The sequence below is a fragment of the Elephas maximus genome, chromosome X, assembly GCF_024166365.1.
Source record: "Elephas maximus indicus isolate mEleMax1 chromosome X, mEleMax1 primary haplotype, whole genome shotgun sequence".
NCBI lineage: Eukaryota > Metazoa > Chordata > Mammalia > Proboscidea > Elephantidae > Elephas > Elephas maximus.
This window is the reverse complement of record NC_064846.1, coordinates 68,852,993-68,878,101: the sequence shown is the minus strand read 5'-3', so window position 1 is coordinate 68,878,101 and position 25,109 is coordinate 68,852,993. Positions and strand designations below refer to the sequence as shown.

The 25,109-nt window shown below is 36.1% G+C and overlaps 1 protein-coding gene across 3 annotated transcripts in view; it reads left to right on the top strand.

Moving 5' to 3' along the window:
- PCDH11X (protocadherin 11 X-linked) overlaps positions 1 to 25,109 on the top strand; it is an 857,900-nt gene that overhangs the window by 46,673 nt on the left and 786,118 nt on the right. For all 3 annotated transcript variants that reach the window (XM_049872539.1, XM_049872538.1, XM_049872540.1), the window contains one exon: positions 2,734 to 3,317. In XM_049872539.1, the coding sequence (XP_049728496.1) occupies positions 2,778 to 3,317 (540 nt within the window). In that variant the 5' untranslated portion in view covers positions 2,734 to 2,777. The remainder of the gene's footprint in view (positions 1 to 2,733; positions 3,318 to 25,109) is intronic.

The window sequence follows — 25,109 nt, the reverse complement described above, 5'->3', positions numbered from 1 at the left end:
TGAACTTTAAGGGATGAAAGGCATTTTAAAATGTTTTATCTGATGGCATAATTAAGTGTAGAATAGAGCAGATTTAGAATGGAATTGTAAAAGGGGGACTGTTTGGAATGAGGTCACTTTCTTAAGTCTTCCTCTTGTGTAGAGATTGCAACACGCATGCAACGTTTTTTAAAAACAATCTGTAGTATTTTTCTGTCAGTTGTAATAATGTGTAATACCTCAGGGTAAGATAAGAATAGAGTGGTAGTATTAATTCCAACTGTCATTGCACCATTTTTGTTTTTGCTTATGTTTGCATGGCATTTATAAAACCACACACTAGGCACTCAGTTTTTTCTAGATGTCCTAGATTTCACAGTGCATAAGAAACACATATATGTATGCATAGTCAGTATCAATGGAGTATTTTTATTCTCACATTCATTAAGGCGTATAAGGCCAGTAATTCACAAGAGACTGAATCTTGAGAAGGTTTCTTTATTATGTAATCCCAGTGCTCATTAATGAGCAAATGATGCTAAAAATACAATACCACAGACAATAGCTTTTTGTGTTGTTTACTAGGATAATGTTTTCAGCATTATCATTGCTCACTATGACACCTAAAATGTTTTAGAAGTGGCACCAACTGCTCAATGCAGAAAGATGTTTGGATCTGTAATGTATATTTTTTAAAATCTGTGATAAGAATTTATAAAATGAGATTTTAATGTTTACCTAGCTCATTCTTGGTTCTGTTCATGACCTGAACAATCTCAATTGTTACAACAAGTGCATTTATTATATTGTTGATTGAAAAGGGAGGGGTTCTTTTTTTTTAATTTTTGTGTCTTCCTATATGTGCCTGTGGGTGGCATAAATGGTAAAGTGCTCTACTACTAGCCAAAAGGGTGGTAGTTCAGACCCACCCAGAGGGATCCAAGAAGACAGATCTGGTGATCTGCTTCTGAAAGGTTATAGCCTTGAAAACCCTATGGAACAGTTCTACCCTGTACTCATAGGGTCGCCATGAGTCCGAGTTGACTTGACTTCAACTAACAACACCATGTACATGTACATATTAAAAAAAAAAAGGCACATGTGCAGTTATGCAGTGGGACAATTATTTGATACACTACTATAATAAGAGCATAATATCCATATCAAGTTCTTTACATCATGTCATAAGTCCTCCTGTTTTTAGGACCATTATTACTAAAACATTGTTAACATTATTGATTAGCAATAACTATTGAGAACTTCCTTAATTAGATACCAACACGCATTAATACTTTTCTGTAATTGATTTTTAAATGACCACCTGTTAACTGATCTTTTAAAACTGCTGAAAGTCTTCATAGCTACATTAACTGCAATTTAACTATAAAAATACAACACCTGGTAGGGTTTAGTGCAGTATGATACAAGTTTCATTTTGTGTTTGTACAGTGTGTTACCTACAAATAATATCCAGAAGTACAATAAAATGTTTCATGATACTAGAAATTAAAAATATTTGACATATCAAATTGAGAATTAAGAAAGGAAATTAAAGATTTTGCAAATTATAGGAAAATCAAAATTCCTTATTTTTGTCAGAAGAACTAGAGAACCGAAATAATTTGAGAGATTTTCAGTGTGTGAAAATCAGTAAGTGAGGGGGAGAAAATTCCAGAAAGCTTGTTTGGTTGTTTCTTGACTCACTGTTTTAACTCAGTGGGGTGTTTTTAAATGCTTTTCTTATTTTTAAACCCTATTCAGGCTGTTCTCTGTAGTTAATTTCTATGTCAGTTTGTAGATGTGAAACTGATTTGAATATGGGCTACTTTCTGCAATATGTAAGCATAGATTCTCAGATTTGGGATGTCTTCTAGTCCAGCTCTTCCACTGAATCTTTGAATGCCCTTTACCAAATCCTAAATATGTAGATCCAAACTAGTGGTCCAGCTTCTATAACAATACCGCCCAAAGATGTGGGCTTCACTACCTCCTTAAAACTTTTTTTTCTTTTTTCAGAATGCTCTAATAGGCAGTTCTTCATGTTGATCTGAAAGCTACCTTCCAATAATTTATATCTATTTTTGTTACTCTCATCCAAAGAAAGAAAAACTTTAATCCCTTTTCCACATGATAGTTCTTCCCATGTTTAGGCATTTATCATATCAACCCCTCTCCTCTCCAAAAGGACTTTTGCTCCCCAATCCAAATGTTTGAGTCTCCTTTTATCTAGATTGTTTTTACATTTCGATGCTCAGAACTGAACATATCATACTGAATAAAACATTCATTGCCAATAGAAGAATTGCATCAAGATCAAGTATTACAGCAAAAAATAATGATCATATTTTTGTGATTGTTAACAAGTATCTCTTTACCTTTTCTTAACTATTCAATTAAATATTTTGAACTACTTTTATAACGTTGAACTATCTTGGTATTTTAAGATATATTATTTTGTATTTCATTAATGGTGGACACTTCTAAATTCTCTTTTTAATTACTATAGGTATCTTGCTATTATATTTCATCTTAATGTAAAAATGTATAATATTAGAGTCAACAAAAATTTGTCAGGAGTTAACATTGTTGATTGTGGTAATATTTCATTTAATGATTTTATTTTAAAGCTGAGCATTTAGTTAACATTCTTGTTTATGGTTGGTTTGTTAATCTTTTTCTTTATCTTCCTCTTTCTTCTCCTTCTCTTTCTGTCTCCTCCCCTTTTTCTACCCTTTCTTTTTTTTTCTTTGTTAGTTTTGTGTGGGCTGATACAGAGAACCGTTACAATCGTGCCTGGTATGGACTTGTTGTCCGGGACGTATATATTTGCGGTCCTGTTAGCATGCGTCGTGTTTCAGTCTGGCGCCCAGGAGAAAAACTATACAGTAAGAGAAGAAATGCCAGAAAACGTCCTGATAGGGGACTTGCTGAAAGACCTGAACTTATCACTGATCCCGCACAAGTCCTTGACATCTCCTATGCAGTTCAAGCTAGTGTACAAGACTGGGGATGTGCCACTGATTCGAATTGAAGAGGGTAGCGGTGAAATCTTCACTACCGGTGTTCGCATTGATCGTGAGAAGTTATGTGCTGGTATCTTGGTGGATGCCCATTGCTTTTACGAAGTGGAGGTTGCCGTTTTACCGGATGAAATATTTAGACTGATTAAGATACGTTTTCTGATAGAAGACATAAATGATAATGCACCGTTATTCCCAACAACGGTTATCAACATATCAATTCCGGAGAATTCAGCTATAAATTCCCGATATGCTCTTCCAGCGGCCATTGATCCTGACGTAGGAATAAATGGAGTTCAAAACTACCAACTAATTAAGGTGAGTTTTTAAAATTCTCTTTATTGAAAGCATCTCATTTTTTAAGGACAAAAAAAAAATTGGATCTAAGTGTACTTCAAACATTGAGCAAAACAATCCAGTATTTCTGTTTAACCAAAGTTTAGTGGAGAAAATTGATCAATGCAATGTTTGCAGTTGTATAGAGATTATATTTATTTAATATAATAATCATTTGCAAACCTTGTTTGTTTTCTTCAACAGTTTATTATAGGCATCAGACAAATTGGTCCGCACTACTCCTTAAAAATCAATATCTTGCTCACTGTCTTAGTCTTAAGCTGTCTAGTCATGATTCTGCCATAAACATGACCTAAACAAGCAAATCTAAATGTTAAGAATGAATTCACAAACGCTTGAATCAATTTTTCTAAGTGGTTATTTTAAGTTTTAAAAAAAAACAAACTTTATCTTCCATTTGAAAAAAAAAAGATGCCAAATTTCAGGGAGTGATTTGAATACTCTTTATTACCAGAATTTTTGGACATAGATAATGATATTTATCATGATAATTTCAAATCAGGGTAAGAGCTTTGTTTCTTGAATCATTAAAGGGACATTAAGTTTTAGCCATTCTGCTGTTAATGTTAAATATGTTCACTTTAGTACAATTCTTTGAAAAAAAAAACAGTGTCCATTTACTATAAAAGGTAAGTAATCTTTTTATCAAAAAACTAATCAGTGAATTTGAAGAACATATTCTGACTTGATTTGGGTTTTGGGGGTGGGGATGGAAGAGGGAAGAATAGATGGTATATTTGGTATTCTTCAAAATATGGGCAGAGGGGTCACATTTATGAAGTGAATTTGTGATTCTCTTTAATTACCTGCTTGGCATGTAGAGTAGAAACTCAGATTTGGGCACATGAACTAGTGCAATACACTTCAGTGATCTTGGAAAATCCAAAAGAAAACAAATATGCAGATTTAATATAGATAAGACCAGGGAGATTTTCACATTCGTATAAATATTTTCTGATTATTCATTAGCAGAGTATGATTGATACAATGACCAATGTTAAAAAATATTTAAAGAACATATAAATAAGTCTCTCTGAATTATGTCGTCTGAATGTTTTGACATGAAGGCTGTATAATACTGGAAAATTGGTCTCAACTGATGCACGTATATTGTGGGTATGTATTTGTTAAGAAATACATTCAGGACTCAAAGACAACATATCTCTTAAGCAAATTCAAGTAAAGTACAGACTTGTTTGTGAGTATGAGAAGTAGGAACAGAAGGAGAAAGAATAGTTGGTTTATAAATGACCAATGGTAGTTAAGGCCCGTGTATTGATATCACGTTATTTGATGAATGGAAAAATATGCAGGGACCAGACGACACGGATCTGAGTTTTGTGTTTAACATTGACTAGTCATACTACCTCCAGCTTAATCTCTGACCTTTAGATTCTTTGATCATAAAATAAGGATGATTACATAAATACCAGAAGGGGAGAATTGGGAAGAGTAGGCAGTAAGTGTAGGTAAGAGCCGTTGGTGGTTCAGTGGTAGAATCCTCACCTTCCATGGGGGAGATCCAGTTTCGACTCTCAGCCAAAGCACCTCATGCACAGCCACCTCGTGTCTGTCAGTGGAGGTTGGTATGTTGCTATCATGCTGAACAGATTTCAGTGGAGCTTCCAGACTAAGTCAGAGAAGGAATAACGGCCTGGTGAACTACTTCGGGAAATCAGCCAGTGAAAACCCTGTGGATAACAATGGTCAGGTCCACAACCAATCATAGGTATGGGGCAGGAACTATGAGTGTTTTGGTCCCTTGTGCATTGGGTCTCCGTGAGTCAGGACCCAACTGGATGGCAGCTAACAACAATAGAGTGGGATATAATGGTATTGAAAATTTAGGAGATGATTTAAAACATTTGACTGTTTCTAGAAATGTGAATTGCAACTAAAGGCTTATTTTAAGTAATCAATTGTATAACAAAGAAAACCATTGCCGCTGAGTCAATTCCGACTCATAACAACCCTAAAAGACAGGGTAGAACTGCCCCATAGAGTTTCCAAGGAGCTCCTGGTCAATTTGAACTGCTGACCTTTTGGTTAGTAGCCGTGGCTTTTAACCACTACGCCACCAGAGTTTCCACTGTATAGCAGAGTGGGTGTTATTTCTAAGGCAGAGTTGTCCAGTGGAACTTCCTGTAATGATGGAAGTTCTATAATAGGCGATACCCAGTTCAACATCCACTAATCACATGTAGCTATTGAACACTTGAAAAGTGGCTAGTACTACTAAGGAACTGAAATTTTTATTTTATTTAGTTTTAATTTTAATAACCACAGTGACTGTTGTGTGCCTTTGAGGTGATTCTGACTCATAACGACCCTGTATGACACAGTAAAAATGTACCATAGGTTTTCCTAACATGTGATCTTTATGGGAGCAGATCCCTAGGTCTTTTCTCTTGCTGTGCCACTGGGTGGGTTTGAACCTCCGACCTTTTGGTTAGTAGCCGAGTGCTTAACCATTGCACCGCCAGGGCTCCTCCGCATGTTACTAAAACCAAAACCAAACCCACTGCCGTTGAGTCGATTCCGACTCATAGCAACCCATAGGGCTTCCAAGGCTGTAAATCTCTACAGAAGCAGACTGCCACACCTTTGTCCAAAGGAGCCGCTGTTAGCAGTCAATTGCTTTAACCACTGCGCTATCAGGGCTCCACATATTACTAGTGGTTATTATTATGGACAGCACAACCCAAAGAAAGAAAACAGTTTCTTTGGAAAAATAAAAATTACCAGGTAACGTAAAAATGAGACCTTACTAAATATAAATTAAATAAAAAATATAAATAAAAGTAAAATATAAATTAAAATTAGGTATTAGTAATTGGGCGTCTTCTCCCAACCATTTTGACAGATGTGTTGTTTAAAACACGGTGCTTTACTCAGGAATAATTTTGTCGTGTTTCCCTCAGGAAAGCTTAACAAATTTCCAAATAGAAATTTCTGACTTGAAAGCTTAACTAATTCAGATAAAACAAACAAACATACTGGCATAATTTTAGCTTTGTTAAAACATGTTTTCATTTGAAAGACTGTCAGCAAATGACAAAAAGACAGGCTCAGTAGAAGTCCTTAGATGAGTCTTAGAAATAGAAATGCTCAAAAATGCCTTTCTGCCTTCGAATGTGTGATAAACCTTCAGTGAACTGTGTGATGTACCTAAAGTAAAGGGGCATTTGTATGGTCCTGTGGACAAATACTGTCCTGACTGCTTGTTAAAAATAACGAGAATGGAACACAAAGCATAGCCCTGGGCATGCAGAGGGCCATGACATGGATCATGTTAACTGTGTACTTTTGACTTATAAAAAGGCCTTGTCATAAAAGTGGTATGTATGCTGGAGGAGTGGGGTTAGAAAATAAGGAAAGAAATGAAACATGTTATGATCCATCTATAATCTTTAGTAACTTTTACAATTTAAAAGTAAGTAGGCTGTCCACAACAATTTCTTTCAAAAGACCCTTTGTCCTGCACAATAGGATGAGCTTTTAATTAACTTGCTCTTTTTTTTACTTCTGTTGAGTAGACAAGGATAGCAAAGTTGCACAGTTAGTTTATACTAACTGGGGTAATATAAAATTTATATGGACATTCAGATAGCAAATGGAGAAAAGGGAGAGATATAGAGAACATTTCTAGGAAAAATAAGTCAAATTATAGATAAATAAGGGGTCTTGCTATTGACAATTCTATATCAATTAACTGAAGATAAAAGGAGTGGTAGAAAAGATTTACTAAATTTATCCAAAATGTATATAATAAAAAGTTTCAAGAGATTTAAAACTTACCAGTATAATATTTACTTCTGAAACTTTTGACTAATTTGTGTGTGTGTGTGTGTGTGTATGGCTTTTAGGTATGCTTTATCATAAACTGGGAAAGTATTATCATTCCCTATTTTAAATATTTGGAAAGAAGTTTCAGAGAAATAATTTATTTCTCTTATGATGATATGGCTAGTAAATGAGTTGGGATCTAGAGTGGGTCTTCTGACTCATGTTCCATACCCCACAGACAGATAAAGTTGAGGGCAGAGATTACAAAAGTTCATGATACAAGAGGAAGGATGTAAAAGAAGAAAAAAAAGAGAAAATGAGAACTGAAAGAATGAAGTGATTATCAAGTGACTCTACTTGGTAAAGAAAAAGGCTCGTTAAAATAAAATATCTATGTGACCTTGGTAAGGTTAATTTTCAACTTTTCAAAAGATCAGGTTACTGTCTAAAGTGAGAAAGATTAATCTATTTGAGTTCTTGATGTTGGTTGACACTAAAAAAAAAAAAATTCAGAAGTGAAATATGTCCCTGTGTTTCAAGTAAAATTATGCTGTTACAAGACTCCCTACAGATATTTTTATATGATTTTCTGTCAATGTTGGGCTCTCTATCATGAAAATACATCAGTATTCAAGGGCCACTGAAGCCTTGCAATATTTGATAAAGCTTTTGGCCAGGAGCAGGAGATGACAATATCTCTTTAACTTTATTATTCAAATGGCCTGTTATTTATAAAGGTTTTTTTTTTTTTTTCATATTCCGGGTCATGTTGGCAGGGAAGCTAACATTTTCACAAATAGAAATATCCCTCAAGAACCCAGTCTGTCTTAGGTTATATATGTAAACCCCAGGGACCTACTTCTCCCCATGGCTGGAACTCAGGGGAAATTAGTGTATGGAATGATATTACATATGTCTTCATTTTCTACTTCATCTTTCCTCATATATATCAGCAATAAAATTCTTATACTAGCCCAGTGACAGTGCACTGATTGGCTCCCTTGAGGCAGGCATGACAATGTTTCAAAGGTTGACAGTTTGTGATGATCAAGCACAAAGATCACGTTTTTCTCAGATTGGTGATCCCACATGACACCTTCACTTCTTTCAGCCAATCCCATGAGGCATCCTCATCTTTTCCATCAAACTGAAAAAAAAAAAAAAAGAAAAATTAATCTGGGGAGGAGTTCTCTCACATAGTCAAGGTTTTTAGGCCCTTGTTTCTATTTTGATTAAAACAAGATGTGTTTGATCTTTGCTTTAAAAACTAAATGAGAATTAAACATTTTCCTGCTTGATCAAGAGCTGGACTTGGACTTATGAAGCTTAGGTTAGAATTAGATTTGTTTTGAAATCTGGGGCTAGAAAATCCAAGTTATGAAAATATTAGCTACAATTAGATTTAGTAATCTTGATTCCAATTGCCAAGAATGAAGTGAATTTACTATTGTGAAGAAGTAATATTTCTTTACCTTTTGTAATCGTAGCCAAAAGTGGTGTGTAACATCAAGGAGAATGAGTAAAGATTTCATTAATGTTGTTGCAGGCAGAATATGCTATTACAAAAGAATGTATCTATTTTAGAAAGCTTATTTGCCTCCAAGAGGCTCAGAAGAGTTGGGATATAGTGATTTCCTCATTTTTCATCTATAAAATGAAGGATTTGGACTCTATTACTTCAAAGTTCACCCTTTCGGCTCTGAGATTACTTGATTTGATGATGTATGAATTCTATGATATGCATATTAATGTATTTTTGAGCTGTGCTAAAAAGCAAAAGAGAAGACAATCAAATGCTAATGATGGTTAGGTCCTTGAAAGCTGGGGGTTATTATCAAAGTGCACCTCCTGTGGGGATAAATGACAACATGAAACTCATTCTCTTCCTAAACGGACCTTTATTAATGCTGTCAGATCTTATTAAAATTAGAATGTGACACTAATAGGATTAAGTAACTTTTGACTTCATTACTATTATGAGAGTCCTGGTTAATATTCATAGCTCGCTAATGCTTTAGTTAAATGCATTTGTTATTAATAGTCTCATGGAACACATATATGTTGGACAATTTAAATAGCTCGATTTTAAAAGTTATAAATTGAGATTCTGAAGAACCAGCATGTTTCCATTAATTTACTCACACCATGCCTCTTAGCCTGAGAATATAACTACAAGAAGTACCGCAAAATTCTGTTAGTTTTTATTAAATGAAGATTTATTGAACTGTTACTCCATTGTTCACTATCGAAATAATAATCATTTTGATGCTTAATTTTTGTCTGCTGAAGCAAATAATTGAGAACCTAAGATAAAAAATATATACAAAACCTACAGTTATTTCTTACAGAACTCTTTAATGGAAACATGGGATTTTGTTGCACAGATTGATTTCACTTCCATAATTCTGACCAATGTTAACAGGTTAGTAATAAATGCCCTAATGTGAATATTAGCTTGGCATAAATTTTCATTTTGTCTACACTGCTTTACATTAACTATGTAACATTCTGTGCTGTGATGGCACACTGAGTAAACGGAAGCGTGATCTTTCATTCAATTTAGATTAAAAAATGTAAAGGATTGGTAAAGCTTTTGATGTCCTTGTATCAGAAGTAATAATAAAAGCAGTAGGGTCTTTCTGGGGGGGAACTTTCTGATCTTGTTTAAATTTGATCTATAAAATGATTTATATAGCAGTATGCCATTACCAATACACGTGAATTTGACCAATTTTTCAAGAATTTTTTCTTTAGCAAAAAATACGAAGTGCACATGAAAAAGAGCTCTTGCTTAAAAATCAAGTACTAAAGAAATTAACATTCTTCTTCCTTCACATTTATCAGTTTACAGCCATCTTCATAATATCAATCTAGGAAGTGTGGATCATTAAATAATTCAAGGGTACAATATATCAAATAAATTGTTTGGCCACAAATTAAATTTTATTAGATCTTTCTTGCAGTATCTCTCACTTTATGAATGCAGGTACAATTACCAGAGGATGGAATACACTGAAGGAGCCCTGGTAGTGCAGTGGTTAAAACACTCAGCTGCTAACCAAAACGTTGGGTGTTCAAATGCAACAGCTGCTCAGTGGGAGGAAGATGTGGCAGCCTGCTTCTATAAAGATATACAGCCTTGGAAACCCTATGGGCAGTTCTACTCTGTCCTTCAGGGTCTCTCTGAGTCCAAATCAACTCCACAGCGTCGGATCGGATGGGATGTATTGGATTCACTTTAATTAAAAACATAGAGCTAAAATATCTTAACAATATTTGAAATGTCCTTTATTTACCAACTCCTGACACTGGCAATCTCTTGCTAGACTTGACTCCATCTCTAGGCTGACCCTGTGGGTAGCCTCGATAAATGAAATAATCACACACACACACACACACACACCTGTGTATGTGTGTCTTGTAGCATCTATGACAATGAAAAAAATAGCTGTTCATATATTTTCCATTTGCTGTGGAAGATAAGAAGTAATTGTAGATGACCAGTGATAAGAAACCTATTGCTTATTTTTTTGAATGGAGTGGAAGATTGTTTAATGATATACTGTTTTAATTGCTACATATACACATCTCTTTTTTTTTATACTTGCAGGTAAGCTAAGAAAAAAAGTACAGAAATACAGAGAAATGATCTATTTAAAATGGTAATCATAAATTTCGATTCATGAAACAAGTAGTTTAAAAAGATGAATATTATAAAATGAAGTTTTGGGTTATTTAACCTAATTTAACTTTGATCTTGAGATTACTTTTAATCAAGAGTTTTATTTTTATTTTTTAAAACTTTTATTGTGCTTTAAGTGAAAGTTTACAAATTGAGTCAGTCTCTCATATAAAAATTTATACAAATTGAGTCAGTATCTCATACAAAAATTTATATACACCTTGCTATTCGACGGCACTGGGTGACTGGTATATACCCCTAATTTCTCTCCCCTTTATATCTGTTGTTGTACCAGTACCAGGCTGTTTTGACTACTGTGGCCCTGTAATATGTTCTAAAATCAGGTAATGTGAGGCCTACCACTTTGTTCTTCTTTCTCAGCAATGCTTTACTTATCCGGGGCCTCTTTCCTTTCCATATGAAGTTGGTGATTTATTTCTCCATCTCATTAAAAAATGTCATTGGAATTTGAATCAGAATTGCATTGTATCTGTAGATCACTTTTTGTAGAATAGACATTTTTACACTGTTAACTCTTCCTATCCATGAGCAAGGTGTGTTTTTCCACTTATGTAGGTCACTTTTGGTTTCTTGCAGTAGTGTCTTGTAGTTTTCTTTGTGTAAGTCTTTTATGTTTCTGGTAAGATTTATTCCTACATATTTTATCTTCTTGGGGGCTACTGTAAATGTATTGATTTGGTGATTTCCTCCTTGATGTTCTTTTTGGTGGTGTAGAGGAATCCAACTGATTTTTGTTTGTTTATCTTGTATTCTTTGCTCTGCTGAACTCATATTAGTTTAAGTAATTTTCCTGAGGATTGTTTAGGGTTTTTTGTGTATAAGATCATGTTTCTTATTTGGGTTATTTGCCTCCTCACCTGTTTTTCTTTTTTCGGTTTGGCCAATGGTTTTTCAATTTTGTTAATTTTTTCAAGGAACCAGCTTTTGGTCTTAACTCTTTCAATTGTTTTTCTGTTTCATTTAATTCTGCTCTAATTTTTATTATTTGCTTTCTTGTAGTGCCTGAGGGTTTCTTTTGTTGCTCTTTTTCTATTTTTTCAAATTGTGGGGATAATTCTTTGATTTTGGCCCTTTCTTCTTTTTGTATGTGTGCATTTATTGATATAAATTGACCTCTGAGCGCTGCTTTCACTGTGTCCCAAAGGTTCTGATAGGAAGTGTTTTCATTCTCATTGGATTCTATGACTTTCTTTATTTCATCCTTAATGTCTTCTTTTATAACCCAGCCTTTTTTGAGCAGGGTATTGTTCTGTTTCCAAGTGTTTGATTTCTTTTCACTGCGTATTCTGTTATTGATTTCTACTTTCATGGCCTTATGGTCAGAGAAGATGTTTTGTAGTATTTCAATATTTTGGATTCTGCTAAGGCTTGCTTTATGACCTAATATGTGGTCTATTCTAGAGAATGTTCCATGTGCACTAGAAAAGAAAGTATACTTTGCTGCTGCTGGATGGAGTGTTCTGTATATGTCTATGAGGTCAAGTTGGTTGATTGTGGCATTTAGATCTTCCGTGTCTTCACTGAGCTTCTTTCTGGATGTCCTGTCCTTCACCAAAAGTTGTGTGTTGAAGTCCCCTACTATAATTGTGGAGCTGCCTATCTCACTTTTCAGTGCTTTTAGAGTTTACCTATCTTGCAGCCCTGTCATTGGGTGCATAAATATTTAATATGGTTATATCCTCCTGGTATATTGTCCCTTTAATTATTATATAGTGTCCTTCCTTATCTTTTGTGGTGGATTTAACTTTAAAGTCTATTTTGTTGGAAATCAATACTGCCACTCCTGCTTTTTTTTGATTGTTGTTTGCTTGATATATTTTTTCCATCCTTTGAGTTTTAGCTTGTGTCTCTAAGTCTAAGGTGTGTCTCTTGTAGGCAGCATATAGATGGATCATGTTTTTTTATCCATTCTGCCAATCGCTGTCTCTTTATTGGTGCATTTAGTCCATTTACATAGATAGGTGCGAGTTTAGTGCTGTCATTTTGATGTCTTTTTTTGTGTGTTGTTGACAGTTTCTTTTTCCCACTAAATTTTTTGTGCTAAGTGACTTATATATTCTCTTTTCCTCTTATTTGTTGTTGTTGATTTTGTTTCTGCTGAGTCTATTTTTTTTCTTGTATTTTATTTTGATGAGTAATATAGTTTCCTTTGTGGTTACCTTAATAATTACACCTATTTTTCTAAGTTTAAACTTAACCTTTATTTCTTTATATCACCTTGTTTTCCTCTGCATATGAAAGACATATGACTACATTTCTTAGTGCCTTTTTATTATTTCAGTGTTGTCTTCCTTTCCATAATAACATCGCTGTTTCTCTGTTGTGAGCATTTTTTTTTATCTTGAATTATTTTTTGATTTCCCGGTCTGGGTTGACATCTGATGGCTCTGTCCAGTGTTCTAGTCTTGGGTTGATACCTGAAATTATTGATCTTCAAACCAAAGAATTCCCTTTAGTATTTCTTGTAGTTTTGGTTGGTTTTTATGAATTCTCTAAACTTCTGTTTATCTGGAAATGTCCTTACTTCACCTTCGTATTTGAGAGACGGTTTTGCTGGGATGTATGATCTTGGCTGGCAGTTTTTTTCCTTCAGTACTCTATATAAGTCATCTCATTGCCTTCTTGCCTGCATGATTTCTGCCAAGTAGTCTGAGCTTATTCGTATTGACTCTCCTTTGTACGTGACTTTTCGTTTATCTCTAGCTGCTCTTAAAATTCTCTCTTTGTCTTTGGTTTTGGCAAGTTTGATTATAATATGTCCTGGTGACTTTCTTTTTAAAATGTACCTTATGTGGAGTTCGATGAGCATCTTGAATAGCTATCTTCTCATCTTTCACGATATCAGTGAAGTTTTCTGCCAATAAATCTCCAGCAATTCTCTCTGTATTTTCTGTTGTTCCTCCCTGTTGCAGTACTCCAGTCACTCCTAGGTTATTTCTCTTGTTAGAGTCCCACATGATCCTTAATGTATCTTCATATTTTAAAATTCTTTTATCTGATTTTTCTTCAAATATATTCATGCCAAGTGTTTTATCTTCAATCTCACCAATTCTGCCTTTCACTTGCTCAATTCTGCTCCTCTGACTTTCCATTGCGTTTTCTAATTCTGTAATTTTATTGTTAATCTTCTGAATTTTTGATTGCTGTCTCTCTAAGAATTCTTGCAGCTTATGAATTTTTCATTATGTTCTTGAATAACCTTTTTAATTTCTTCTACTACTTTATCTGTGTGTTCCTTGGCTTGTTCTGCATATTTCCTGATCTCCTTCCTAATTTTGTTACTGATGTCTTGAAGAGTTCTGTGTATTAATCCTTTGAATTATGCATCCATTAATTCCAGGAAGGCACCTTCATCCGAAGATCCATTGATTGTGTGTTTTGATATAGCTAGTTGAGGCGATCATGGTCTGTTTCTTTGTGTGACTTGGTTTGACTCTTGTCTCCGAGCCATCTATAAGTTATTGTATTAGTTTATTTTATGTTTGATTACTGTATCCTAGCTTCTTGCTTTGTTTGGTTTTGATATGCCCAAATGCTTGTTTGAGTGAGCTAGCTTGATTATTTTCACCTTTGAAGCTCTGACGTCCTGTCACCAGATGGCTAGAGCTGTTATCAGGTATATCAGTCTAGGAGTCCATTCACTTTTCTTGTATGAATTCAGCTCAGGTGTCCAGGGAGCTACTCATCAAGTGTGTGGTACAGGCTCTGTCCTTCAGTCTTAGAGGGGCAGGGGTGATTGGTGTAGGTACCGGTATCTGGTTGTAGCAGGGAGTCAGGCTTTGTAACAAGGCAGGGGGCTGAGAACTGTTCCCTGAATGTCTGTGAGAAAAGTGTTTCCCTATTCCCTATAGCATACAGGTTGGTGGGTTCTGCAGATGGACCATGGGCCCCTAGTGCTTTTGTTTGTAAGGATTGGGAGGTGCCAGTTATCCTTGGACCCCTGTCGCGGGTGGCTGCGTGACCTGAGTGGAACCACGAGTCCCTGGTCCCGTGATGTGGGTAGGTGAGGACCCGATTTAATAGGCAGAGTGGTGTCAAATACCAAACACCCACCTCTTCACCACACAGCTGAAATGGTTGCAGTCTGCCAACAAAGGTCTGTTCTCCTGAAACAGGCCCACACGGGTTCATGCAGGGGGGAAAGGTATTCAAAGTCCATAGACCTTTTATGGCTGGACAGTAGCCACTTCTGTCCTGAACTCCCCTGGTTAGTGGAGATGGTGAATTATCTTTTCCCCCAATTGTGAATTTATTCTTACTCCAAGGCTGGGAGGATGGCTCCAGGTGCTCAACACGGCCTATCTCAGGCCTGGGGAAAGCAATGGCCACTGAATCCAGTTTGGGGGCTGGGGCCATGGTAAAATATATGTGAGTACTTAGCTTTTGCCGATAGCGCCGTTATTTTTTGGTTCCGGAGGTGTGAGTAGGGTATGAAGCTGCCTGCTTCTCCCTGAGGAAACTGCGGCTGAATACTACCACCAGCCCCCACAGCCGCTCCTAGGAATTGTGCCTTAGGGATCCAGGTGATTCAGGTCAGGTAACGCGTCTGTGCTTCTGAACCATCCCTCCCTCTCCGTGCCGCTGAGTCCATTTTCTGTTTGCCTTTGATGTTCAGGGCTTCTAGCTTGTCATAAATATAATCGTTTCACTAGTTTTTTCGGGTGTTTGTTGTAAGAGACTTATTCTGACTCATAACGATCTATAGGTCGCTATGAGTCAGCATCGACTTGACGACACTGGGTTGGTTTTTTTGGTGTTGTTGTAAGAGGGATCGCAGACAGTGTCTGGCTATTCCACCATCTTGGCCCTGACTCCAGTAGTTTTATATAAGGCATTGCCATTGAACATTTCTCATCCTAGTGCTTATTTTGTATAATGAAGTCTGTTACTTTAACCTTCTCTGATACAATGAAGTAAAATTCTAATGAATTGAAAGCTCCTATACTAAATGTTGTCTTAGTTGTAACAGTAACTAACTACTAACTGGTATCTTAGTCTAATTCCAATAATCCATATTTAACACAAACCTAATGAGTGCCTAATGTAGAAAGTCTTGAGGGATAAAAATGTTTGAAAAAGATTCACTGTCTCCAAAGAGCTTAATAATAAGTATCCTAGGAAGTATGTGTTTTCAGTAATGATAGTAAGGAGAAAAACATTTATTAGATAAAAAGAAAATTTTATTTTGAATTGGCCTTGCTGCCTTTGAGTATAGAATTATTTTAAGTCTTTGTAGTCTCAGAAAAAGTTAAAATATCTAAATCTACTTTTAGTGGATTTCCACCCACATAATAGCTTTATTAAATTATGTTATAGTTTGTTTCTGTTGTTGTTAGGTGCCATTGGACTCAGAGTGACCTACGTAGAATAGAATGAAACACTGCCCAGTTCTGTAGTATTCTTATAATTGCTGTTAAGCTTGAGCCCGTTGTTGCAGCCACTGTGCCATTCCATCTCCTCGAGGGTCTTCCTCTCTTTTGTTGACCCTTTTCTTGACCAAGCATGATGTCCTTCTCCAGGGACTGGTCCCTTCTTATAACATGTTCAAAGTATGTGAGACAAAGTCTCATCACCCTTGCCTCTAAGGAGCATTCTGGCTGTACTTCTTCCGAGACGGATTTTTTTCTTTCTTTTGGCAGTCCATGGTATATTCAGTATTCTTTGCCAGCACTTTAATTCAAAGGCATCAATTCTTCTTCAGACTTCCTCATCCATTTTCCAGCTTTCGAATGCATATGAGGCAATTGAAAACACCATAGCTTGGGTCAGGCACACCTTAGTCTTCCACGTGACATTTTTGCTTTTTAACACTTTAAAGAAGTATTTTGCAGTAGCTTTGTGCAATGCAATATGCCATTCGATTTCTTGACTGCTGTTTCCATGGGCGTTGCTGATTGTGGGTCTAAGTAAAATGAAATATTTGACAACTTCAGTCTTTTCTCCATTTATCATGATGTGCAGTTGTGAGAATTTTTGTTTTCTTTATGTTGAGGTGTAATTCGTAGTGAAGGCTGTAGCCTTTGATATTCATCAGTAAGTACTTCAAGTACACTTCACTTTCAGCAGGCAAGGTTGTGCCATCTGCATAACACAAGTTGTTGATGAATCTTCCTCCAGTCCTGATATCCCGTTCTTCACATAGTTCAGTTTCTCATAGTATTGCTCAGCATACAGATTGAATAATTGTGATGAAAGGATACAGCCCTGATGCACACCTTTCTTGAGTTTAAACCACTTAGTATCCCCTTGTTCTGTCTGAATGATTGTCTCTTGGTCTAAGTATAGGCTCCTCATGAGCACAATTGTGTTCTGGAATTCCCGTTGTCCAAGACAGGTTCTGCCCTCTTGTCCTTACCCTAATCCTTGTGGACATTGAATTCCCAAAAAGGATATGACTCTTTCCTACTATTAAATTCCAAGGCCAAAGGGAGGTGAGGACTGTAGTGGGGTTGGCAGGTGGCCTCACTTTCTCAGGTGATTCCTTGGGGAGGTAGGGGGAAGGAATTTATTTCCCCAGCAAGATGGGGTCCTGAAGGTGAGCCAGGGAGAGAGTACATCTTCGGGAGCCGCAGGCGTGGACCAGGGGCTGCAGTGCCTTGGATGTCTGGGATGTCCAAGTATGGAGCCAGTGCAGGGGAACTTGGTTTTTGTTACTAAGTCTGCAATAATGGCAGTAATTCTTTTAATCCACATTTATCTGAAAAATCATTTGAGGTTGAAGTTGGAAATAAAAATTTTTTGTATTGATGATAATTCCACACAAGAAGTTGTAATTACATGATTCTATTAATTCTAAAACTCTTTATCTATGCCTCCAATTCCTCTCCTATATAATGGAGAATATTAAAATTGTCCATATCTAACAAGCAAAGACACTGTAAGAATTAATGAAATAAGAAAAATCTATAATTTTTGGCCAAATTCCTTGAAGAAGTATTCTATAAGCCATATGTATTGGTTTTACTCTAGCTTAAGATTCATTATCGTCTTCCCCAATTTTTAAAATGTCTGATGCTTTATACTCCTTAAGAGGCTTGTTTTACAACCAAAACTTTGTTTTTCATACATATTTTATGTACACATACAGAGAAAAAATATGACAGCATTATTCTCTTTCTCAATCAATGCCACTGGCTCCACATTTATTTCTGGACGTAGTTCAATTTGAAAAGAAAAATCTTCCATTGACTTTCTTTAGGTTATCTTTTGAATCAACTGTCTCCTTTTCTTCATTTGTCTTTGCATCCTGGCCCTCCATATAACCATGATACCGCTAATATGTATATACAACTTCTACCATCTGGAATTGCTTTATTTACATCTCAATCATATGCCATTTAAAAAATAAATTTCCTCTCATGTGTTTTCTTTCTTTACACTGAAAACTTTTAATTTTCCTATCCCTTTTCTCATAAGTCAATCACAATTACCTTTGTAGTAGATTTTCTAGTAGAGATATAACGTATTTTAATTTTCAATCACACTAAATTAAATAGGTTTTAAATGTAATTTTTCAATAGCATATTAAAGTCCAAGCAGGAGATTTACTGGAACAAACTTTTCATGGATATCAGTATGTTTTCTTGATTTATGATGAGGTCAAGATGTCCTCTGAGGACAGTAGATAGGTTAGAAGTATCCATTTAAAGTAGTTTGGCCCAGGAAAATAAAACAGAACAAATATTCTGAATCCTAAAGACAGTGGGACATGGAGAGTTTTGCTGTCAGTAGTGAAAATAATGATGTAAATCGTTACCAGGAGAATAAAGTTATGCAAAAATTTTAGAACAACGGTTTAATGGATTATAAATAAATTAAGTATAGAAATTTATAGATTACTTTTTGTTAGACATGAAGTTTGTTTACTGAATGATTACATGGATGGATATGACAGTGTATATAGATAGCAAAAAGCTGAAAAATATAATCATGTTTAGTTACAAACTAATGAATATTCAATTAACTCCCAGAAATTCAACTACCCTCAATAAATATAAAATGAAGGTTACTTTCTTCAGTTTAATACACAATAATTTTTTAATGTTCTAAGGTTTATGATTTCATTCTCTTCTTCATTGATTGATCTCACACTGCTTTTTCTCTGAGGACTCAAGTATTTAACAAATTTTGCATGGTTCAGGAGTCATTTAAATCTTGCAGTTTTAATGTTGGGAATGGCATTCCTAAGGGACCAGCTACAGATAACCATACCATTTTCTTAAACACTATCTCACCCTATCAAATATATCATTACCTTACATTCTAAAACCTGTCTAGAACTATTCAGATTGAAGAAATAACAATGACCACCCTATCATTTTTTAATTGTTATGAAAATATGCACAACAAAGCATATATCCGTTCAACAATTTCTATATGGATAATCCAGTGACATGGATTACATTCTTCAAGTTGTGCAACCATTCTCGCTATCCTTTTCCAAATTATTCTAACATCATTAACATACATTCACTGCACCCTAAGTAAAAACTCCCTCTTTCTTCTTCAGTCCTACTCCTGGTGGTTGTCATTAGGTGGCCTCGTGCCTACTCCAACTCATAGGGATTCCATGCATAACAGAAGGAAATGTTCCCCGGTCCCGGTCCTGTGTCATCCTCACAATCATTACTATGTTTGAGCCCAGTGTGGCAGCCGCTGTGTCAATCCGTCTCGTTAAAGGTCTTTCTCGTTTTAGCTGACTCTCTGTTTTACCAGGCACAGTGTCCTTCTCCAGGGATCGATCCCTCCTCCAAAGCATATAAGATGAAGTCTCAACATCCTCTCTTCTAAGGAGCATTCTGGCTGTACTTCCTCCAAGACAGATTTGTTCATTCTTCTGGTTTTTCTGACAGTCCACGGTATATTCAGTATTCTTTGCTAGTACCATAACACAAATACATCAGTTCTTCTTTGGTCTTCCTTATTCATTGTCCACTTTCACATGTGTATGAAATGATTGAAAATACCATGATTTGGGACAGGTGCACCTTAGTCCTTGAAGTGATATCTTTGCTTTTTAACAATGTTAAGAGGTCTTTTGCAGATTTCCCCAATGCAACACTTTGATTTCTTGACTGCTGCTTACATGGGCATTGATTGTGGATCCAAGTAAAATAACATCCTTGACAATGTCAGTATTTTCTCCATTTATCATGATGTTGCTTATTTGTCCAATTTTGAGGGTTTTTTTTTTTTTGTATGTTGAGTTATAATCCAAATAAAGGCTTTTATCTTCATCAGTAAATGCTTCAAGTCATCTTCACTTTTGTCAAGCAAGGTCATGTCCTCTACATATCGCAAGTTGCTAATGAGTGTACCTCCAGTTCTGATGCTGAGTTCTTCTTCATATAGTCCTGCTTCTTGGATTATTTGTCTCAGCATACATATTGAATAAGTATGGTGACAGGATACAACCTTGCCTCACCCTTTTTGCGATATTAAACCACACAGTATTCCCTTGTTCTGTTCGAAAGACTGCCTGTTGATCTATGCACACGCTCCACTTGAGCACAATTAAGTTTTCCGGAATTCCCATTTTTCCTAATGTTATCCATAAATCCCACCCCTGGCAACAGCTAATAATTTTTGGTTTTTATATATCTGCTTATTTTGTGACTTAGTTATTTCACTCAGCATAATATTTTCTAGGTTCATCCATGTTGTGAGATACATCAGGACTTTATTCTTCTTTATGTTTGAGTAAATTCCATTGTATTGATATGCCATATTCTGTTTATCCATTTTTCAGTTGATGGGCATTTTGATTGTTTCCACCTTTTGGCTATTGTGAATAGTGCTGGAGTGAACAGTGGTGTACATGTGTCTGTTCACGTTGCTGTTGAGTTCTTTTGGATATATATGTAAGAGTGGGAATTGCTGGGTCATATGGTAGTTCTTGGAATTGACTCAATGGCAGTGAGTTTAGTGAGTGAGTATGGTAGTTCAATGTTAAACTTTTGGAGGAATTGACAAAATGTTTTCTGCAGTGCTGTACCATTTTATATTCCCACCAGCAGTGAATGAGGGTTTTCAGTTTCTCCACAACCTTACCAAAACCTAATGTTTTCCTTTTTTTTGATCGTTGCCATTCTAATGGGGGTGAGATCATATCTCATTGTGCTTTTGATTTGCATCTCCCTAATGTATCCTATTATATTTAATCCTTTGTAACCACAGTAATGATATGGAATACACCTTTAACTAGAAGTACTTGTGGGCCTGAGAAAGCTAAAGTTTCCTCATTGGTGATGGGATACATGGCACTTAGCTGGGTGGCACAAACGGTTAAGCGCTGGACTACTAGCCAAAAGGCTGATGGTTCAAACCCACCTAGAGGCACCTCAGAAGACAGGCCTGGTGATCTCTTTATGAAAGATTACAGCCTTGAAAACACTATAGAGCATTTCTAATCTGTACACATGGGATGGCCATGTGTACAAATCTGGGACTGGTTTCCCATTACCCTTTCAGGACGCCATCCACAAGCTCAGGAGTTCACATGACATTCTTACTTTCTGACCTGCTGGCTCCCACTGTCTCTTTGGGTTCAATAATTTGCTGGATAACAACCAACAGAAACAGTAATAGTTGGACTGTTGTTGGCTGACTTCTCTATAGGGTGAACAAATTTATCCACCTGTAGCACTTAGGATTCGTAACATTTCTTAGAAATCTGTTTTCTCCAGAAATCTTGCCATGCGTTTTCAGGCATGTTTAGGTGTCTGGAATTTTGGCTTAGTCCTTCATCTGACGTTTAGGACTAAATATCAAACTGGTATAATGAAAGGATTTTTTATAGCTAGAACTCTCACATACACAGCTAGTTTACTTGTGACATAATCAGATTAATAGAACTAAGGTATTAATCTCCCTAACTCTTAGAAATTGGATTTTTATTATTTATTTAATAGACAAGCCTTCTTGAGCTATACTTGTCTACAGAAATACATTTATCCTATGGGGAATTTAAGTAATATAAAGTTATTTGTAATCTTTCTTCACTTGTTTTGTGGCTATTTTGCAGATAGTAGTCTCATGTGCAGACTGGAAGTTTGAGGCAAAATTTGACTCCTTTCTGAGTTAGTGTTCTACCAACAGAATAGTGACTGGCCTTATTTGGGTATTACTGAGTGTAAAAATGGCACTTTACCCAATAATCTCCTCATTTTACAAGGAAACTATGGAATTTGTTGCAACAATTATTTTTGTATTCTTTTTGTTTCACCTAAAGGAATAGTGTCTTAATTAAATATCTGTATACATATAGCTATAATTAAACATGAACTAAGGAACTGTGATGGTACAGTGGTTAAGCACTGAACTGGTAATTAAAAAGTCAACAGTTCAAAGCTACCAGCAGCTCCATGGGAGAAAGATGTGGCACTGTGCTCCCATAAAGATTACAGCCTTAGAAACTCTATGGGGCATGTAGTTCTACTTTGTCCTATAGAGTCACTATGAGTAAGAATCGACTCAATGGCAGTGGGGAAAACATAAACTATCTTCTATAACCTCAACGGTTATCCCACAGTCCATCCCTGCTTTGCCTTACAGTTTACTGACAGTAGTTGCATCTCTGCTTCTCTTAAACTTTTTGTTATTTTAATGAGTTAGTGATAGTTGATTCACCCATATTTGCAGAGCATTGCCACAGTAAGTGTGCAGCATGAATCCAACCCCCAAAATGTAGAAATTGATACAGTCCTCACCTTTCCACTTCTCCATCCTTATTGTCATTTGCCTTGGTGGCACTCTATCTCTCTCTGGTTCTGGCACCTGGAGCTAGGTCAGAGCAGACAATTTACAAGGATGCTGTCCGTCAGATTGTCAGATAGGCAGGCACAAGCCACAGTTATAGGGAGTCTACATGAGACCTCAACTTTCTAAACTACTGCCTACAAATTTGGGGCTGGCTTCCTACTACTCCTTCAGGATGCCAACCACAAGTTCAGGAGTCCATATTACACCCTTACGTTATGACATTCTGGCTCCCACTGCCCCTTTGGGTTCAATTAATTTGCTGAAATCACTCTCAGAACTTACAGAGTGTATACCACACTCACTTCTACAGAGTGAAAACCTCACATAAGATGAGGTCTTGGAGATTTCCCAGCACAAAACTTACATGTCCCAAGGGATGCAGCACCCTCCTGAGAGCAGATGTTCTCATCAACCAGGAAGCTCTCTGAGCCTTCATGTTTAGGGATTTTATGGGCCAGTTCTGCATGATAGGTAAATCATCCCTCCTGAGGCTAGTTGATATCAGCCTCCCAAGTGACTCTTTTCTGGTCTGGCCAGCCTCCACTCACCAGCATAAATTCTTAGATGTGCCCTGCAAATCCCCTACCAAGACACCGCAATAACTCTAAGGGTTATTTTCAGAAGCCAAGGACAAAGGCCACTGTACTTAGGTTAAAACTAGGTCCTTTACCCTGCAATGAGTTATTGACACTTCCTTTTACTGACAACAGCTTTTGTGTTTTGTGCTACAGTGTGTTTTAGAGAGGGTTTTGTTGTTTGTTTTGGTTTATTTTCACACATATAACTAACTGTATAACTCTGTGCTATTTCACACGGTTAGCAATGGCTGTTTCTCAAATAACTGGGTTTGTTCTCCTAGTTACTGTTACCTGTTGTTGTTTGAAAAGGTAGTTGCTTAGGCAGTATTTATAGCTATTTTAAGTATTGCTTTTTCGAACTGGTTTGCCACAGGGACAAGTGACAAATGCTTTGACCGTACAGTTCAGATTCAATTTGTAGCTTAAAGAAAGAATTATCATTGTATGCTTTGTATATATCTTTGTGTTTAATTTTCACCTCTATTTCATCTTCATCTGATCTTCTGTTATCTATATGCATTGTATAAAATGAGGGCGAACATAAAATTTATCCTCCAAATCAGGACTATTTTAAAAATGAAAGGTGTCCCTCTTTATAATTAAACAGGGACACCCAGAATATATAGTCACAATATGTAAAACTTGAGAAATTTAGACTAGCTCATTCTTGGTAATTTTACACTTATCATTTTTGAAGGTCTAGTCTACCTTGAGTGAGAGAGCTACAATTTCTTGCATAATATCAGTGATGCTAAATATTACTTGCACAGCCTCAACGTGCACTCTCCCTTTATTTTAGCTGAACAACCCTCAAGCTAAGTTAACCCAAATGGCAAAATATTAGCTTGTGAAGAATTTTCTGGCAGCAGACATGCTGTCATCAAATCTATATAGGGCGAATCCTTTTCTGAGATGGCATCATTCATCTTATATAGTGTTTGCTATAGGGTCGCTATGAGTTGGAATTGACTCAACGGCACTGGGTTTGGTTTTTGGTTTGGGTAAAGTTGAATAGGCAAGAACATGGTATGGAAAGCAGATGTAATATAATTGCATTAACAATTATTTTACCTTTAGACATAAGTTTTCTATTTTCTTCATCATTATGGAAATACAGTAAGACCTGCAAAAGCCTGTGTAAGGCAGAAACCTGTCAGAGAAGGAAAACTCAAATTTTTTCCAGTAAGATGAGTGATGGAAAAGTGGTAAGACCGTACCCTGTCAAAGACGGAAAACTTTCCAGACCCAGGAAAAAAAAAAAGTAGGCGGTTGCATTGAGTTCCGGCTCTCACAGGTTTCACTGTATATGTGGCTATCTGACCTTTAACTTCCATGCACTGATGCACAAAAAGTAGAAGGGATTATACTTCTGCCCAAGGTCCTAAACAATTAAATTTTAAGAAGCTAAATATGTTTCTCCTTCTTTGCTCATTTTCCCCCTGAATAGTTATTTATATGGAGGCAATTTGCTCATGGCCTGAAGAGAGGATGAGCTAGAAAACCTCTTGAGCATCTTTCCAAAATAGAAATTAGGTTGTAGATCCAAGAGCTTTGAGTAGTTTCTTTAGGAGAATAGTTATTTTATCTCTATGAAAATACTCTTCAAATATACTTCCAACAGAACAGTTTATATTTTACCGCATTTTACTGTTTGAGGATAAAAAAACACTATAATGAAGAATCAAATTTGTACGCTGTTGGTTGTTTTTCCATTCATCAAGATTAGACTTTCTGGAGCTATGGAAGCTGGGTGAACCTCTGAAACTGTTGCTCTGAGGTAATCTTTAAACCTTAAACCAAAAATATCCCCTGAAGTCTTCTTAAAACCAAATAATAATTTATTTGGACTAGTAAAAAATACCTGTTTTGAGCATTGTGCTCTTTCAAGATCTATCTACATAGGATCAAAGTGACAACAGCAACAAA